This window comes from Stegostoma tigrinum, chromosome 8 (assembly GCF_030684315.1).
Source record: "Stegostoma tigrinum isolate sSteTig4 chromosome 8, sSteTig4.hap1, whole genome shotgun sequence".
In the NCBI taxonomy this organism is placed as follows: domain Eukaryota; kingdom Metazoa; phylum Chordata; class Chondrichthyes; order Orectolobiformes; family Stegostomatidae; genus Stegostoma; species Stegostoma tigrinum.
In genome coordinates, this window is record NC_081361.1 from 74,732,840 (window position 1) to 74,753,371 (window position 20,532).

Consider the following 20,532-nt stretch of genomic DNA (forward strand, 5'->3'; position numbering starts at 1 on the left):
AAAATGAACTGCTTTAGATTGAACATTTAGCATTTTGTAGACCCTAAAGTGAAACAGTGAATGATTTGTGAAGCTAAATTGTGTTTTTAGATAATTTGGAGATTTTCTTTGTGTAAAATACATTCTTGATATTGACCTACCCCATCAGTGACTGTGTTATGGTAAGTTGAGCAAATCGAAAGCTGCATCCCGATAAACCTTGGTGTTCTGTAATCTGCTACCTGTTCTAAACCCAAAGCATTTGGCTGAAAAATCCCCTTAGGGTGATGGCCATATTCTGAGGTTTTAAAAAGGGTGACTTCAAAGATAGTTAGTTTTAGTTTGATCTCCCAAAGATCCCTAGATCCTGGGTTGGTTTCAGTGAATTGGAAGGCAGTAAATGTAACCCTGCTGTTTAACAGTTAAGAAATAGAGACAGAAACCACTTAGTCTGATGTCAGTTGTAAAGACAAAGTTATAAGACATAGGAGCAGAAGTATGCCATTTTTTCCATTGTTTCTTTTTTACCCTTCAATGAGATCATGGCTGATCTGATAATCCTAAATTTCACATTCCTGCTTTATCCCCATAACCCTTGATTGCCTTATTGATAAAAACAAAATTATCCATCTCTCCCTTGAATATACTTAACAACTAAGTCTTGACAGCCCTCTGTGGTAAAGAATTCTGCAGATGCGCTACCCTCTGAGAGAAAAAATGTTCTCCTTATTTCTGCTTTAAATGGGAACCCCTATCTCTGACTCTGAGATTGGACCCTCACCCACAGAGAGAAACAACTTTTCTGCACCTGTCCTGTCAAGCCCCATAAGAATCCTATATAGGTTCTATTGTGTGTCATCTCATTCTTCTAAATGCCAACGAATACAATTTCAACTTGCTCAAAAGCTGTTCATAAGCAAAGCCCTCCGTAACTGGAATCAAGCAAGTGAACCTTTTCTTGATTGCCTCACATTACTGTTATGTATTTCCTGAGATGAGGGGACCAAAACTGTTCACAGTACCCAAAGTAATTGTCTTACTAGTGCCTTGTATAATTTTAATAAGGCCTACCTATCTTTGTGAGATAGTAGGAACTGCTGATGCTGGAGAATCTGAGATAACAGGGCGTAGAGCAGGATGAACACTGCAGGCCAAGCAGCATCAGAAGAGCAGGAAAGCTGATCTTTCGGGTCTGGACCCTTCTTCAGAAATGGGTGAGGGGAAAGGGATTCTGAAATAGATAGAGGGGGAGGTGATGGAAGATGGATAAAGGAGCTGATCGGTGTAGCGGAGACGAACAGGTCAAGGAGGTTGGGATGGAGCCAGTAAAGATGAGCGTAGGTGGGGAGTTAGGGTGGGGTTTGGTCAGTCCAGGGAAGATGGACAGGTCAAGGAGGTGGGGATGACACTGGTATTTAGGAGGTGGGGGTGGGAGTTGAGGTGGGAGGAGTAGATAGGCGGGAGAAAGGACGGGCAGTTTAGGGAGATGGGGACAAGCAGGGCTGGTTTTGGGATGCAGTCAGGGGCGGGGAGATTTTGAAACTTGTGAAGTCCACATTTATACTATCGGGCTGCAGCATTCCCAAGCAGAATGAGGTACTGTTCCTGCAACCTCAGGGTGACATCGTCATGGCACTGCAGAAGGCCCAGGATGGACATGTTATCCAGGGAGTGAGAGGGGAGTTGAAGTCGTCCTTGACTGGGAGGTGCTGTTGTTTGTCACGAACCGAACGTAGGTGTTCCACAAAGTGGTCTCTGAGCTTCCACTTGGTTTCCCCGATGTACAGGTGGCCATATCAGGAACGACGGATACAGTATAACATATTAGCAGATGTGCAGGTGACCAACTGTTTGATGTGAAAAGTTATCTTGGGGCCTGGAATGGGGGAGAGGGAGGAGGCATAGGGGCATGTGTAGGACTTCCAGCGGTTGCAGGGAAAAGTGCCGGGGGTAGTGCAGCTGGTGGGGAGTGCGGAGCGGACAAGGGAGTCATGGATAGAGTGGTCCATCTGGAAGGCAAATAAGGGTGGGGCGGGAAAAATGTCTTTGGTAGTTGGGTCAGATTGCAGGTGGTGGAAGTGCCGGAGGATCTGGAGGTTGATGCGTGGTACGTGAGGACGAGGCAGATTCTGTTTTGGTTATTATTGCGAGGGGAGGTGTGAGGGATGAGTTGCAGGAAATGCGAGAGATGCAGGCAAGGGCATTTTTGACTACTGTAGAGGGGAAGTTTTGGTCCTTGAAAAACGAGGACATCTGGGATGTCCGGGAGTGGAATGCCTCATCTCAGGAGCAGATATGGTGGAGGCGAAAGAATTGGGAATAGAAGATGATATTTTTGCAGGAATGTGGGTGAGAGGAGGTGTATTTCAGGTAGCCGTGGGAGTCGGTAGGCTTCAAAAGGATATTGGTTTCCAGGTAGTTGCCAGAGATGGAAACAGAGGTCCAGGAAGGAGAGAGGGGTATCGGAGATGGTCTAGGTGAACTTGAGGTTGTGGTGGAAGGTGTTACTGAAGTGGATGAACTGTTTGAGCTCCTCGTGGGAGCAAGAGGTGGCGCCGATACAGTCATCGATGTAATGGAGGAAGAGGTGGGAGGATAGAGCCAATGTAGCTTCGGAAGAGAGATTTTTTCCATGTATCCTACGAAGAGGCAGGCGTAGCTCGGGCCCATGCAGGCACCCATGGCCACCCCTTTGTCTGTAGGAAGTGGGAAGAATTGAAGGACAAGTTGTTAAGGGTGAGGATGAGTTCACCTAAGCAGACAAGGGTGTCAGTGGAGTGTGACTGATCGGTCCTGCGGGACAGGAAAAAGTGGAGAACCTTTAGTCTGTCTACGTGGGCAATGCAAGTATATCAGGATTGGATGTCCATGATGAAGATGAGATGTTGGGGACTAGGTAATTGGAAATTTTGGAGGAGGTGGAGGGCATGGGTGGTGTCACGGATGGAGGTGGGGAGTTCCTGTACCAAGGGGGAGAAAATGGAGTCGAGATAAGTGGAGATAAGTCTAGACCAACGGGGAGCCCGCTCCAGACTTCCCACCAGCCTCAACACCCCCAGCACTTTTCCCTGCAACCGCAGGAAATGCTACACCTGTCCCCTACACCTCATCCCTCACCCCCATCCCAGGGCTCAAGAAAACCTTCCCTAACAGATGTTCACCTGTACATCTGCTAATGTGGTATATTGTATCCCGATGTGGCCTCCTATATAATCAGGGAAACCCAGCAGAGGCTTGGAAACCGCTTTGTGGAATATCTACTTGGCTCACGACAAATGACTGCACCTCCCACTTGTGAACCACTTCAACTCCCCCTCCCACTCCTTGGACAACATGTCCATCCTGGGCCTCCTGCAGTGCCACACGGATGCCTCCCTAAGGCTGCACGAACAGGACCTCATATTTCACTTGGGAACCCTGCAGCCCAAAGGTATTAATGTGGACTTCACAAGCTTCAAAATCTCCCCCGTACCCCTGACTGCATCCCAAAACCAGCACAGCTCGTCCCTGCCTCCCTGTGGGGGCGGCACGGTGGCTCAGTGGTAGCACTGCAGCCTCACAGCACCAGGGACCCGTGTTCAATTCCAGCCTCGGGCGACTGTGGAGTTTGCACATTCTCCCTGTGTCTTCGTGGGTTTCCTCTGGGTGCTCCGGTTTCCTCCCACGGTCCAAAGATGTGCAGGCTAGGTGGATTGGCCATGCTAAATTACCCATAGTGTTCACGGGGGTGTGGGTTATAGGGGGAACGGGTCTGGATGGGATGCTTCAAGGGGCGGTGTGGACTTGTTGGCCTGTTTCCACACTGTAGGGAATCTAATCTAATCTAATTTAACCTACCTGTCCTTTCTCCCACCTCAACCTGCACCCCCACTTCCTACCTACCAGCCTCATCCCTGCCTCTTTGACCAGTCCGTCCTCCCTGGACTGACCAACCCTCAACCTACCTTCCCACCTACACTCACCTTGACTGGCTCCATCCCCACCTCCTTGGCCTGTCTGTCTCCTCTCCACATATCTGTTCCTTTATCCATCTTCTATCCGCCTCCCCCTCTCTCCCTATTTATTTCAGAACCCCCTTCCCCACCCCTATTTCTGAAAAAGGGTCCAGACCTGAAACATCAGCTTTCCTGCTCCACTGATGCTGCTTGGCCTGCTGTGTTCATGTAGCTCTACACCTTGTTATCTCTATCTAACTTTGTACTCATTCCCTTTGAAGTAAAGGGAACAATCCATTTGACTTCCTGATTATCTGCTGAAATCGGATGTTAGCTTTTTGTGATTCACGCATGAGGACTCCCAAATACTTCTGTGCTGTAGCTTTCTGTAGTCTTTCACCATGTAAATAATATTTGGCTCTTCTACTCTTCCAGCCAAAGTGCATAACCTAACATTTTCTGGCATTATATTCCATCTGCCAAATTCTGCCCACCTGTTTAACTGTCTGTATTCCCCTGTAGACTGTCTCGTTCCCACTACTTGTCTTTCCCCTTTTTTTTCTCATCCTCAAATCTGATAATAGTGTATTCACTTTCATCATCTATCACTAATGTATATTGTAAATGATTGTCCCTCCACCCCCCTATACTGACCCTCTTGGCACTTCTTTAGTATCAGGTTGCTCCCTTTATCTGAACGCTGTCTTCTGTTCGTAATCCTATTCTCTATCCATGCTAATCTTATGAAATAGCTGTACATACAATGCCTTATCAAACATGGTGGTAACAGGTTGTTTTGCTCACTCATCATGATGTTGTGTTATGATTTTATAAATAGGAATAATATTTTACCAATTTAACAGAGTTGAATAGTGTAATTTGTATGATATTGGGAGCTTGTTGTATATTTAGACGTTCAATAATTTTAGGCATAGCTAATTTTAGGCATGGCAAAGTATTAACTAGTGGAGTACCACAAGGATTAATGCTTTGACATCAGCTGCTTACAAGCTGTATGACTTGGATGAGGGGGAACAAATGTAATATATCTAAATTGACTGACTGTACAAAGGTAGGTGGGAAATAAGTTATGAGAAAGATGTAAAGAGGCAACAAAGGGATATAGACTGGCTAAATGAGGGGAAAGATGACAGATGGAACATCATATTTGGAAGTGTGAAGTTCCCCACTATAACAGAAAGACTAAAACAGCATGATTTTTTTTTTAAAAGTCAGTGTTTGTGTTCAGGAAGTTAACATTGCAGGTACAGCAAATAGTGAGATGGAAAATGGTGTTTTTAGCTTTTATTGAGTGCTTAGGAGATTACATCATAAAAATTAACATTGTTTTCTGCAATTATGTAAGGGTAAAGTCACCATATTCTTGATAGACCACAGGATTGCTCTGTCATTCGAGACTAGTGATGGTTTAACCTGAGGATCGTGATGCCTCTGAGGGGAGAAGTTAAGGAGAGCCTTTCATGGTAACCTCAGCTAGTGTGGGAATTGAACCTGCTCTGTTGGCAATACTCTGTAGTACAAACTAGTTGTCCAGCCCACTGAATTGAACCGGCTCCCTTCACTTGGAGTACTACGTGCAATTTTGGTCTCATTACCTAAGGATGTGGAGATAGCAAGAACTGCAGATGCTGGAGTCAGAGACAGTGTAGTATGGCGCTGGAGGAACACAGCAGGCCGGGCAGCATCAGAGGAGCAGGAAAGTTGACGTTTCGTGTTGGGACCTTTCTTCAGAAATGAGGAAACGTCAACTTCCCTGCTCTTCTAATGCTACCTGGCCTGCTGTGCTCCTCCAGCTCCATACTGTGTTGTCTTTACCTAAGTATGTGCTTCCCTTAGAGAGTTGCAGTGATAAATAGGGACATTTGAGCCAGCTGTTAGCTGTGTTTATTGAAAATTGTAACAGTCAGGTTTTTTAAACCTGTCTATTTGTAAGTATGAACTCATTGAATGAATGTTAACGTGTTCTATGTACACCTTATGCAAAATAGTGTCTTGAACCACTGCATAGTAGTAATGCATTGACATGGGCGTCAGTACACTATTCAACAATAGTGCTCATTGTCAAATGTTGGACAGTCCCTAAAAGGGGATGACAGAGTTCACCCAGATTCCCCATCAACAATGGGAAAGGGGAAAGGAGTAGAATACTGTTATTGGTTAACCAAGTGAGGGGCAGCATGGTGCTCAGTGGCTAGCACTGCTACCTCACAACGCCAAGGACATGGGTTTGATTCCAGTCTCGGGTAACTGTCTGTGTGGAGTTTGCCGATTCTCCCCGTGTCTGTTTGGGTTTCCTCTGGGTGCTCTGGGGCCCTCCCACAGTCCAAAGATGTGTGGGGTAGGTGAATTAGCCATGCTAAATTGCCCCCCCACAGTGCGCAGGGATGTTTAGATTGGGTGGATTAGACATGGGGAATTGGGGAATGGGTCTGGGTAGGATGTTATTTGGAGGGATTGTGTGGACTTCTGGGCCAAATGACCTGTTTCCACACTGTGTTTCGTGCCAATGACATATTAGTTGTTCAACCTGTGAATTGTTTGAAAGGAAGCAAATGCTGTTTTAACTGTTATTTCTGTTGCAGATTGTCCGTGTGGAACCATTGGTTAACATGGGTCAGTTGACAGCACTTCTGAATTCAATCGGTTGGACTCTTCCAGTTGTTCCAGAGTTGGATGATCTCACTGTGGGTGTGTAGCTTTCCTGTACCCAGAAGACTATTTGTTGATTAGCCATCAAGTCAAGTAATCTTGATAAATGTTTGTGAATTTACATTCTGAAATCTTTACTGTTCTGTTCTAGCTTGTGGTTTTCAAGGATGGGATTGCCAAGTGCATTTTTCATTTGGCATCTGCTAATGAATAATCAGTTTATTTTTGTATTCTTGTTGAAATTGATTGAAATTGCATGTTTAAATTGGGAGCCTAGTTATAGTTAAACATTATAAATATGGGGAACGGATGCATGGGCTTACAACATATTTTACCTTTGGTCTTAACTTCTCTCAAATGAAAATCAAAATCAATGAGTTATGTTGGTGATCTTGAGAAAACCTTTTACAGCTTGACTTGAGTCTGTGGTACTTGTCACCTTTGGGCTATACACTGTTATTAATATAAATACCATCCCTAACTGGAATATTGGCCATCCCCTCCCAAGTACAGCTCACAATGTCTGCATTGTAAATAAAATATACCTCCCTGAAAGTGGCAAGTGTAACATCTGTATAGATGGGTGCAAAAATCGAGATGGAAGCTATGAATAATGCTAGAGATACAAGGGAATGCATCCCTCCATGTAGTTAGTTGTAATGATGATGTCAGTACGGGGAGAAGGGAAGACTAGGGTTGAGATTCCCCAACTATACTTTGCAGGCCCTTGTTGCTGTTGATCCAAAATAACCTAAGTATTTGCTTTAGTCCCTAGCCACTCTGCTGTCTCCCACCAGGTTCTGCTGTTATTCCGGCATCATGTGATACCCCCTGTTAATTTCACTTAAAATGGAGTTACTGATGTCATTGACCTGTGACCTCTTCATGGAAAGGAGGCCAACAGCTGATTTGGTCAGATACCCTTCCTGTGTCAGTTTTGTGAGGAACAATGGTGGAAAATGGGAGTGCAGCACGATTCCCACAGCCATGTTACACCACTCAATCCTGCCTAACCACATTGTTCCTGTCATAATTGTGTTAGGGTTAACATAAGCCCAATAATATTTATCATATCAATGTATGAATGGAAATAATGGAAACTGCAGATGCTGGAGAATCCAAGATAACAAAGTGTAGAGCTGGATGAACACAGAAGGCCAAGCAGCATCTTAGGAGCAGAAAAGCTGATGTTTCGGGCCCAGACCCTTCATCAGAAATGGGGGAGGGAGAGAGGGTTCTGAAATAAATAAGGAGAGGCGGGGGAAGCAGATTGAAGATGAATTGAGGAGAAGATAGGTGGAGAGGAGACAGACGGATGGAGCCAGTCATAGTGAGTGTATGTAGGGATGGGATAGGTCAGTCCAGGAAGGATGGACAGGTCAAGGGGGCGGGATGAGGTTAGTAGGAAGGAAATGGGAGTGCGACTTGAGTTGGGAGGTGGGGATTGGTGAGAGGAAGAACAGGTTAGGGAGGCAGGGACGAGCAGGGCTAATTTTGGGATGCAGTAGGGGGAGGGGAGATTTTGAAGTTGGTGAAATCCACATTGATACCATTGAGCTGCACATTTCCCAAGCGAAATATAAGTTGCTGTTCCTGCGACCTTCGGGTGGCATCATTGTAGCACTGCAGAAGGCCCAGGATGGACATGTCGTCTAAGGAATGGGAGGGAGAGTTGAAATGGTTCGCGACTGGGAGGTGCAGTTGTTTATTGCAAACCGAACATAGGTGTTCAGCAAAGCAGTCCCCAAGCCTCCGCTTGGTTTCCCCGATGTAGAGGAGGCCACAATGGGTATAGTGGATGCAGTATACCACATTGGCAGATGTGCAGGTGAACAGGTGAACATCTGCTTGATGTGGAAAGTCTTCTTGGGGCCTGGGATGGGGGTGAGGAAGGTGGTATGGGGGCAGGTGTAGTACTTCCTGCGGTTGCAGGGTAGAGGTCAGGGTGTGGTGGGGTTGGAGGGGAGTGTGGAGCAGACAAGGGAGTCATGGACAGAGTGGTCCCTCCGGAAAGCAGACAAGGGTAGGGAGGGAAAAATGTCTTTGGTGGTGGGGTCGGATTGCATATGGTGGAAGTGTCAGAGGATGATGCATTGGTTCCGGAGGTTGGTGGGGTGGTATGTGAGGACGAGGGGGATTCTCCTTTGGTGGTTGTTGCGGGGATGGGATGTGAGGGATGAGTTGCGGGAAATGTGGGAGACATGGTCGAGAACACCATCGACTGCTGCGGGGGCGAGGTTACGGAAATCCTTGAAAAACATGGACATGTGAGATGTACGGGAGTGGAATGCCCCATCCTGGGAGCAGATGTGGCGGAGGCGAAGGAATTGGGAATAGGGGATGGAATTTTTGCAGGAAGGTGGGTGGGAGGAGGTATATTCTAGGTAGCTGTGGGAGTTGGTGGCCTTGAAATGGATATCGGTTTTGAGGTGGTTGCCTGAGATGGAGACACAGAGGGCCAGGAAGGTGAGGGAGGTGTTAGAGATAGTCCAGGCAACTTGAGGTTGGGGTGGAAGGTGTTGGTGAAGTGGAGAGCACAAGGCGGTGCCAGTACAGTCATCAGTGTAATGGAAAAAGAGTTGGGGTTTAGGGCCACTGTAGGTACGGAAGAGGGATTGTTCCACGTGACCTACAATGAGGCAGGCATAGCTTGGGCCCATGTGGGTACCCATAGCCACCCCCTTAGTCTGTAGGAAGTGGAAGGAATCAAAAGAGAAGTTGTTGAGGGCGAGGACGAGTTTGGCTAGGCGGATGAGGGTGTCAGTGGAGGGGGACAAGCTTCAAAATCTCCCCTCCGTCTCCTGCATCCCAAAACCAGCCCAGCCCATCCCCTCCTCCCTAACCTGTTTATCCTCTCACCTATCCCCTCCTTCCACCTCAGGCTGCACCCACATTTGCTTCCTGTTAACCTCATCCCACACCCTTGACATGTCCGTCCTCCCCGGACTGACCTATCTCCTCCCTACCTCCCCACCTACACTCACCATTACTGGCTCCATCCCTGCTTCTTTAACTTGTCTGTCTCCTTGCCACCTATCTTCTCCTCTATCCATCTTTGATCCGCCTCCTGTTTTGTCCCTATTTATTTCAGACCCTTCTCTCCCTCCCCCATTTCTAATGCATGAACAGACTTTTTTTAAATCCTGCATTAAATGGGTACTTGAAAAGTATTATAAGAATTACTTCAAAAAATTGAGTGCTCCAAATTTTTTGCTCTTTTTCTGATCATGTCGTCCCCTCCTCATGGAGAAAGTGAGTGGGATGTCAGCCGTTTGGATTCACCTCCTTTGTTTATTGATAACTCATAAAGCTGATGATTTCTTTAAATGAGTTGTTGCAGTGTTTGTTAGATCCTTGTGTTGACCATTACATTCTTACAAATAGTACGACTAAACCTTACCTGTAGGTGAAGAACAAAAAATGGACAGCATGGCCCTGGAGAAAAGTTTTCCATTTCAGCAATTAAGTGCTAGTGTAAACGTCTACTGGAGACTTTTTTTGACTTGCCATCACTTAAAGTCCTTAAATGGTAAATTGATGGCTACTTGAAGACCTCAACTCACCACTGGCCCAATTACCTGTTTTCCCATGGGAAAGTGGCTACCCCCTGCCCTTGCCTCTGAACCCGTCTCTCCACAACATTCATCTCTGCGAGACCTGAAAGAAAACAATGTACCTTTTTGTTCGGATCTGCTAGGTCTCCAGCAATGTCCTGCAGGATTCAGAAGCTGCTGCCCTCTGGCAACTTCTGATAAGTAACTTCACTCAAGAGCCTTATGGTTCACCAAGGAAGTGACTGGTCAACTCTCAAGGATTGGGGTTAAAATTGTTTCTCCCCCTACTGTATCCCAAAACCAGCCCAGCTCATCCCTGCTTCTCTAACCTGCCCTTCCTCCCACCTCCATTTCCTACCTACTGACCTCATCCCGCCCACTAGACCTGTCTGTCCTGCCTGGATTGACCTATCTCCTCCCTACCTCCCCACCTACGTTCACCTTTACTGGCTCCATCCCCACCTCTTTGACCTGTCTGTCACCTCTCGATTTATCTTCTTCTCTATCCATCTTCTATCCGCCTGCCCCTCTCTCCCTATTTATTTCAGCACCCTCTTCTCCTCCCCCATTTCTGAAGAACAGTCTAGACCCGAAACGTTAGCCTGCTGTGTTCATCCAGCTCTATACCTTGTTATCTCAAGAATTGGAGCTTGATCTGGCGAGTTTTCTCATTAATGAGAGCATGGAGTCAGTTGCTCTTGACATCATCTGCACCCTCATTTTAGTGTGTAGGCACTCAAGTTGGGAAGGAATTGATGATAAAGGCATTATTGCTAAAATGGCAGGTATTAGTGCTTGATAAGATGTCACAAACCATCAGTGACCAAAAATGAACATAACCAAATTGATTATTGCTTCAAGTACCATTGTTCAATTCAATTTCTCGTATTGTGGTAGCTACTCAATATATTTGACGCATTCCAATGGATGTTTTCTGTCATTGGTCTTCTTGGTGTTTTAAATATCTCTGAAATTCACTAGATTGAATCCCTAAACAAGTATCTGTTTTCAGGTGGCCTCATCATGGGAACTGGTATTGAGTCTTCATCTCATATTTATGGTTTATTCCAAAACATCTGTGTAGCTTATGAGTTGGTCCTAGCTGATGGGAGCCTCATTAGATGTACAGAGGTATGAAATGATGGAGCATCATTTACTTTCATGTCCAGATATAACAATATTTCTAAGTTATTTGTTTGAAGTCTGTTTTGATGGCAACTTAAATTGGAAGATTTTGTTGTCTATTATTAGTTCAAGGCTTTTTTCTTTCTTCTCTTTTTAAACAAAGGGCCTGAAAGGTCTTTTCACTAGGAATTGACCTTTTGCTTTTCAATTGTTGCATCAATTATCAGCGTCATGATTCTAATATAGAACCCATTTTTAACGTTCATAATTTTTTCCAAACCACCCTCCTCCTGCAGAAAGAAAATCAGTCAGAGCCAAACTGTCCCAAAAGCTTGACCCATGGTCACGAAGTCCCAACGTGCAGAATATCACTTGCTCAGTGAGCAGAAGTCCTGTCCTCAGGAGCTGCCAAGCAATCTGATTGGCTGGCAACTCTATCATTGCCAGATCCCAGAGCCAGTGCTCAGTACTGGGCTTGGCTGGCTCTGCAGAAAGAAGCCCAAGGAAGATCAAGGTTGCCCTAGAGGTCCTTTTGGTTTTAGACCCAGAGAGAGACTTGGGATCTGGATTCTCTCAAGCAGGTATTGCAGAGGGAAGGCAAGGTGGCGTGTTGGTGGAGGCTGTTGGGCCTCATGCCCATCTTTTCTCAACTTTTCTCATCTAGGCCATAATAAAATGGGCTGCCCATTCCTTCCCAACTGTCCACTCCGGCCGTTTTATGGCTCAGCAGTATGTTATTGTCAGGTAAATATGCCTAAATTATCCATAATTATTGATTTAAATATGGCGGATAGTTTGTTGATTTCAGCACCGCCCACATGGTGTGTCATAAGAATGAGCTGAAAAGTGGTGAGCTAGCAGCCCAATCTATTTTGTGTGTGTCCCTGCCACAGTTACAGCCAGTAGGGTATATAAAATTCAGATTGACTGACTGAAATAAAGTCTCTTGTACTATTCTACCATATTGTTTAAATGCAGTTAAGTCAAGCTCCCTTCTGTCATGGTGGTTCATGTGGATGTTAAAAATCCTGTGCTACAGTTCAAAGAGAAAGGAATATTCTGACGTCCTAGTTAGCTTTCCTCCCTTGACCAAAAGGAAATTGTGTTCACAAGTCAATATCCAGATGCAGTTCGTGTAATTTTTCTGATATGGAATTGTCAAATAATGTAGCACGGAAGGAGACCATTGGTATTTCAGCTATCAGATCCAATACCCTTGCTTTATCTCCTGTGACTTTTCACCTTTTAACTATTTCTCCAAACCCCTTTAAAGGTTGCCATTCAATTTACCATATCAGCAGTCCACTTTAAATCATGCAACAGTAGTAGACTCGCCAACTTTAAGGGCATTTAAATGGTCATTGGATAAACGTATGTACGGTAATGGAATAGTGTAGGTTAGATGGGCTTCAGTTTGGTTTCATGTGTCGGCGCAACATTGAGTACCGAAGGGCCTGTACCGTGCTGTAATGTTCTATGTTCTGTAATGACTCACTATATAGAAATGGCTCTTTCATTTTTGCCTTTTATCTTTACAGCTTCACACTTTGCTTACTGATCCTTCTGCCACTGGAAGTAGTTTTTCCAAATATATTCCTAGCAAAATCCTTCATGATTTTGAACTACTGTACCAAATCTCCACTTAGCCTTCCCTGCTCTAAGGAGAAAAATTCCAGATTCTCTACATAACTAAAACCCCTCATTCTTGATAGCATTTTAAAAAGTTTCCTCTTCACCCCTTTGTGGGCTTTACCTTCCCTCCAACAGTGTGATGCCTACTTAACCACTGTAGAACCTGCCTTATCTTGCTGTTCCTATAATTGCTAGCAAGTCACACTAGGAAGAATCCAGATGTATTATCTTTGGAGGTCCTTTTTTTTAAAATCATCCTGGCTACTGGAACCACAACTGGGTGATATCTTTCTGCTTTTTGATGACATTAGCTCTTGCACTGACGATCACTTCCAGCTTTTGCTGTGCCCTGTTTTATTGGCATTGTTGTAGTAACTTTTTAACAGATTGCCAGAACAATTGTTGCACTTCAGAATAAAGAGACAGATTTTTTGGTCACCTCAGGAAATCAAGGTTGTAGGGAAGATGGCAGGAATTTGGAGTTGAGTTTGAAGATCAGCTATTGAATGGTGGAGCCGGTTTGAGAGGCATGTGCTCCTCTCCTCCCGTTTCTGACGTTATTGAATGTAAGGTGATTTGGATATTTGGGAGCATTTCTCAGTGGCTATCTAAATGCAAGTAGATCTTTAATGTGTTTTTTTCTGGATGATTGCTACAATGTTGTGCATTTTTTGGGGGCCCCCGGTGTATTACATCACTATTGTATGGTGCGAGCAGTAAAACACTCATCATTGCAATTTTAATGTTTAAGAGCACCAACATCAGGCATTTTTCCACTATCTTTGAGGTTACTGGCTGTTGAAGTACAGGCAGTCTTGTTTCCTTTGTTGTTTTAGCCACAATGTTTAAAGTGATTAGGGTGATCAGTAGAGATAGAGATGGTGTTCCATCTGTCAGCACTTTCTGAATCCCTATGAATTTGAGGAGGCTAAATATCTACAAAATTATTTAATAGCAGAGAACTTGAGTATTTTTGTGGAATAGATTGCAGAATGGTTTAGGTTTGAGTTAACTTTGGAGACATGTTATGAAATGAGGATGCTAATCTTTTTCAAACATCTGTCACTGCTGTACTAAAATGATACTTTCTCTCTCTTGTCCTCAGAAAGATAATCCAGACTTATTTTATGCTGTGCCTTGGTCATGTGGTACTCTCGGATTTCTTGTTGCAGCAGAGATCAAGATCATTCCTGCTAAGAAGTATGTGCGCCTGCAGTACCAGTCAGTGCACGGCCTGAAGAAGATCTGTGAAACATTCAGTAGAGAATCACAAAGCAAAGAAAATCATTTTGTGGAGGGACTTTTATATTCACTGGATGAAGCTGTGATCATGACTGGAGTCTTGACTGATGTGGCTGAACCAGATAAAGTAAGTTGGGCTAACAGGAACCAACAAAGATGACTACACAACACACCTTGCTTTTATTTAGGTTGAAATAGAGAGCTTGTTCCAAATGTTTTCCTGTCCTTTCCAAACCTGTCTTCCACGTTAAGTCAACATTCTGTCCTGAAACAAAAGACAGGTATATTTTTAATGGTATTTATTTAGCAGTTTCTAATCCTTGCCTCCATATCTTTGAACACAGCATTGACATTATCAATTAGGGGACATGGTGATAGAAGTAATGCCACTGGACTGGTAAAGCCCAGGCTAATGTTTGGGGAATGGGTGTTCAAATCCTGTCATGGCAGATGGTGAAATTTGAATTCAGTAAAATCTGAAATTAAATAAAAGTTTAATGATGACCATTAAACTGTCAATTGTCATAAAAACCCATCTGGTTCACTACTGCCCTTTATGAAGGGGAATCTGCTGCCCTTACCTGATCTGACACACATAGGACTCTAGACCCACAACAATGTGGTTAACTCTTCATCACAGTCACTTCTAGGTCAGTTAGCAATGAACAGCAAATGCTGGTCTTGCCAAAGGCACATACACAAGAATTTTTTAAAAATTATTTATTTCTAATGGATTTCCTTGCCTGATTTCAGCAGAACTGCTTTTGTTTGGTTCTTCTCTTCTGCATCACCAAAAATGTCTTCTTTCTCACACCATTAACTTTGAAAGTCTCCAAGGTTCTAGCCTGTTTCTTCCCTCTTCCACATCTGTACACCAACTCTGAGCAGTGTGATCTATAGACTTGATCAGCTTCCATCAAATCTCACTTCAGTTCTTCCCCCGTCTGTGCTACCAAACAGCTTGTCCAATATCAGGTCTTGGATGAGTTACAGTTTCCTTCAGTTAAATTTTGGGAAAATCATATCCTTCACTCCAAACACAATTAGTTTAGCTTCCCCACTGATTCCATTCCATCCCTAATTTTGGATTGAAACGTAGTATTTGTACTTTGGCACCCACTTTAGCCCAAATCTAAGATACCAATCTCAAATCCTCCAATACAAGGACTATCTAGCTCCATCTCCATAATATGCTGCCATTCCTGCTGTTCTTCTGCTGAATCATTTAGCCATGTCTTTGCCATCTCAATGACTTTTTGCTAATGTTCTCCTGGTTGATTGTCCATACTTCAGTTTTTCTAATTTAATCTAAGACAGTGTTAGCCATAGTGTGTCATACTCCAAAATTTTAAAATTCTTCTAATATTTCTAGTGCTACAGATTGCCCTCAAGTAATTCCTTTGAGTCTGGTATCCAACCTCTTCTCCCTTCATCCCACCATTGGCAGTCGTGCCTTTTCAGTCTTTTAAGCCACTTATGCTGTGAAATTGCCTTCCACATCTTTTTTCTAGCTTCACCTTCCCAACCTCCTTAAAATCCAATCCTTGAACCAAGTTTTTAGTCATACTGAATTAATATCTCCCTTTATTGGTGTGATGTCCATTTTGTCTCGGTGATGCAGTGTGAAGAATCTTGGATGCTTTTCCTTATTTAAAAATTCTGTATAAATGTATTTAATTAGTTTAGTGTTTCGGTTCAGTTTGAATGAACAATGGCAAAAGAAACTGGAAGCCCACAATAACAACTGAACATCACAGTCTGTATTATTGAAGTTAAACCATTGCTATGTTTTATTTTAGATAAATAGAATTGGCTATTATTATAAGCCCTGGTTTTTTAAGCATGTGGAGAAATACCTTCGAGAGACCCAGAATGCAGTGGAATATATCCCTCTCAGGCACTACTATCACCGTCATACTCGGAGCATCTTCTGGGAACTTCAGGTAATGAGCATACGAACTACCACCAGATTTGTAGCCTTTTGTTCCTGCCCAAACTGTAGTTGCTACAATTCCAGAAAGGTGCATACAATAGCTACAAAACTAGCTCAATTTTGTATGAAATATGTTTCGTTGGATTAATTGATTGGCAATACTAGGACAAGTTTACTTTGATTAATTTCTGTACCTGTTGCAGCCAGGATTGACTTGAAGGTCACAAACATATGAGTTTTCCTATCTTCACAAAATGATGAGAAAAATAAGCTCCCAGCAGTTAGAACATAGAACATGCCTTATTTCTGATACTTCTAGCACTGACGTATACACACCTCAAACCATCTCTGTGTCCTCAATTACGCTCCAGCGACCACATTTCTTTATTAACAACCTCATTCCCTGTTGCGTCTGTTGGAACGCTGAATACCTCATCCTCTGAATTACAAATCTGGTTCCCCACCCCCTGCCAATCTAGTTTAAACCATCCCGTATAGCTCGAACAAACCTCCCACCCAGGATATTTGTGCCTTTTCGGTTCAGGTGCAACCCATCCTTACTATACAGGTCCCACCTTCCCCAGACTGTGATACACTTACCCACGTAGTGGAAGCCCTGCCTCTGACACCAGCCCTGTAGCCACGTGTTTAGCTGCACTCCCTCCCTCCCTATTTCTTACCACTTTATCATGTGGCACTGGTAGTAATCCAGAGATAACTACCCTGTTTGTCCTGGACTTCAGCTTACAACCTAACTCCCTGTACTTGTTTTTCACATTCTCAGTCCTTTTTCTACCTATGTCATTGGTACCAATGTGTACCATGACTGCTGGTTGCTTATCCTCCCCCTTAGGGATCTTGAAGACACAGTCCGAGACATCACAGACCCTGGGACCTGGGAGGCAACATACCATCCTTTCATCTTGTTCGCGCCCACAGAACCACCTGTCTGTGCCTCTTACTATTGAATCCCCCATTACAATTGCTCTCCTATTCTCCCCATTTCCCTTCTTTGCCACTGGGTCAGGCTCAGTGTTAGAGACCTGAACGCTATGGCCTTCCCCAGTAGGTGACCCCCACAACAGTATCCAAAACAGTATACTTATTATTGAGGGGAACAGTCACAGGGGATCCCTGCACTGACTGCCTATTCCCTTCTGCCTTCCTGACTGCCACCCAGCTACCTTTTTCCTCTACCTTGGGTGTGGCCACCTCCCAAGAACTCCTCTCTATCATCCCCTCAGCCTACCAAAAGATCCGGAGTTCATCCAGTTTCAGCTCCAGTTCCCTAATGTGGTTTCTAAGGAGGTGGAGTTGGGTGCACTTCTCGCAGGGGACGTCAGAGTGGAAATCAGCAGTGACCCTTACCTCCCATTTATTACATTTATTTCCTATCCTTTTGCTCCTTGAATATTCACTAAGTTTGGGATGCTATCAGTGAGTCCTATTGTGAAGTCCGATGCAAAGTATTTATTGATTTAACTCGTCTGGCTCTCCTTTATTATTTGCTCTCCATCATTCTCTAAGAGATCAATTGTCACTTTGGCTTTTCTCTTCCTTTTTACATACTTAAAGAAGCTCCTGCTGTACATCTTGATATTGCTTGCAAGTTAACCCTCAAGCTTTTTTTTTGCCCTCTTTATATTTAATTAGTTTTGTTTTGTTTTGTTGGTTTAAAAAGCTTTCTAAATCCTCTAGATTACCACAAATCTTTGTCACATTTTATTTTTTCCATTCAATCTGGTGCTATCCTTAATATCCTTGGTTAACCATGGCTGTCTTTTTTCATTCATAGACCTTTACCAGTGTAAAGTTTTGCAAACTGTTCCGGATAGCAAATGTGAAATTGATGAATCAACCTGATCCCAATTTCAAGTTAGAACATTGAACAGTACAGCACAGAACAGGCCCTTCAGACCACGATGTTGTGCCGACCATTGATCCTTATGTATCCACCCTCAAACTTCTGTGACCATATGCATGTCCAGCAGTCTCTTAAATGTCCCCAATGACCTTGCTACCACAACTGCTGCTGGCAACGCATTCCATGCTCTCTCAACTCTCTGTGTAAAGAACTCGCCTCTGACATCCCCTCTATCCTTTCCTCCAACCAGCTTAAAACTATGGCCCCTCGTGTTAGCCATTTCTGCCCTGGGAAATAGTCTCTGGCTATCAACTCTATCTATGCCTCTCATTATCTTGTATACCTCAATTAGGTTCCCTCTCCTCCTCCTTTTCTCCAATGAAAAGAGTCCGAGCTCAGTCAACCTCTCTTCATAAGATAAGCCCTCCAGTCCAGGCAGCATCCTGGTAAACCTCCTCTGAATCCTCTCCAAAGCATCCACATCTTTCCTATAATAGGGCGACCAGAACTGGACGCAGTATTCCAAGTGCGGTCTAACCAAAGTTTTATAGAGCTGCAACAAGATCTCACGACTCTTAAACTCAATCCCCCTGCTAATGAAAGTCAAAACACCATATGCTTTCTTAACAACCCTGTCCACTTGGGTGGCCGTTTTAAGGGATCTATGTATCTGCACACCAAGATCCCTCTGTTCCTCCACACTGCCAAGAATCCTATCCTTAATCCTGTACTCAGCTTTCAAATTCGACCTTCCAAAATGCATCACCTCGCATTTATCCAGGTTGAACTCCATCTGCCACCTCTCAGCCCATCTCTGCATCCTGTCAATGTCCCGCTGCAGCCTACAACAGCCCTCTATACTGTCAATGACACCTCCAACCTTCGTGTCGTCTGCAAACTTGCTGACCCATCCTTCAATCCCCTCAACCAAGTCATTAATAAAAATTACAAACAGTAGAGGCCCAAGGACAGAGCCCTGTGGAACACCACTCACCACTGACTTCCAGGCAGAATATTTTCCTTCTACTACCACTCGCTGTCTTCTGTTGGCCAGCCAATTCTGTATCCAAGCAGCTAAGTTCCCCTGTATCCCATTCCTCCTGACCTCCTGAATGAGCTTACCATGGGGAACCTTATCAAATGCCTTGCTGAAGTCCATATACACCACATCCACAGCTCGACCCTCGTCAACTTTTCTTGTCACATCCTCAAAGAACTCTAAGGTTTGTGAGGCATGACCTGCCCCTTTCAAAGCCGTGTTGACCGCATTTAATCCAGCCATGCTTTTCCAGATGGTCATAAATCCTATCCCTCAGAATCCTTTCTGACACCTTGCAGACGACAGACGTGAGACTTACTGGTCTGTAATTGCTGGGGATTTCCCTATTTCCTTTCTTGAAGAGAGGAATTACATTTGCCTCTCTCCAGTCCTCAGGTATGACTCCAGTGGAGAGTGAGGATGCAAAGATCTTCGCAAGTGGCGAAGCAATTGCATTTCTTGTTTCCCAAAGCAGCCGAGGACAAATCTGGTCCGGGCCTGGCGACTTGTCAATCTTAATGTTTGACAAAATTTTCAGCACATCAGCTTCCTCTATCTCTATCCATTCCAGCATGCACACCTGCTCTTCAAAGGTTTCATTCACTACAAAGTTCGTTTCTTTCATAAAGACAGAAGCAAAAAACTCATTTAGGGCTTCCCCTACCTCCTCAGACTCCACACACAAGTTCCCTATGCTATCCCTGATCGGCCCTACTCTTTCTTTGACCATTCTCTTCTTCCTCACATAAGTGTAAAATGCCTTTGTGTTCTCCCCAATCCGTTCTGCCAAGCCTTTCTCGTGCCCCCTCCTGGCTCTCCTCAGACCATTTTTGAGCTCCTTCCTCGCCTGCTTGTAATTCTCTAGAGCTGAGCTTGACCCTAGCTTCCTCCACCTTAGGTAAGCTACCTTCTTCCTTTTGACGAGAAGCTCCACCGCTCTCGTCATCCAAGGTTCCTTTATCTTACCCCTTCTTGCCTGTCTCAGAGGGACATATTTATTCATCACTCGCAACAACTGTTCCTTAAACAGTCTCCACATGTCTATAGTGCCTTTGCCATGGAACAATTGCTCCCAGTCCATGCTTCCTAACTCGTGTCTAATCGCATCATAGTTTCCTCTTCCCCAATTAAATATCCTCCCATTTTGCCTAATCCTCCCCTTCTCCATAGCTATGTAGAATGTGAGGCAGTTATGGTCACCATCACCAAAATGCTCTCGCACCACAAGATCTGATACCTGCCCCGGCTCATTTCCGAGCACCAATCTAGAATGGCCTCTCCCCTCGTCGGCCTGTCAACGTACTGCGTTAGGAAACCCTCCTGAACACACCTTACAAAAACAGCTCCATTCAAATCTTCTGCTCGAAGGCGGTTCCAATCAATATTAGGAAAGTTAAAGTCACCCATTACAACAACCCGACTACGTCCACACTTTTCCAAAATCTGTCGACCTATGCTTTTTTCAATCTCCCTGCTGCTAATGAGGGGCCTGTAGTAAACCCCTAACGAGGTGACTACTCCATTGCTGTTCCTAATTTCCACCCACACTGACTCAGTAG

General features: G+C 44.4%; 1 protein-coding gene across 2 annotated transcripts in view; it reads left to right on the top strand.

Moving 5' to 3' along the window:
- dhcr24 (24-dehydrocholesterol reductase) overlaps positions 1–20,532 on the top strand; it is a 43,683-nt gene that overhangs the window by 11,416 nt on the left and 11,735 nt on the right. The window contains exons 3-6 of one of the 2 annotated variants that reach the window (XM_048539511.2): positions 6,518–6,623; positions 11,151–11,269; positions 14,001–14,264; positions 15,937–16,080. In XM_048539511.2, the coding sequence (XP_048395468.1) occupies positions 6,518–6,623; positions 11,151–11,269; positions 14,001–14,264; positions 15,937–16,080 (633 nt within the window). The remainder of the gene's footprint in view (positions 1–6,517; positions 6,624–11,150; positions 11,270–14,000; positions 14,265–15,936; positions 16,081–20,532) is intronic. The other variant, XM_048539512.2, reaches the window with a different exon arrangement.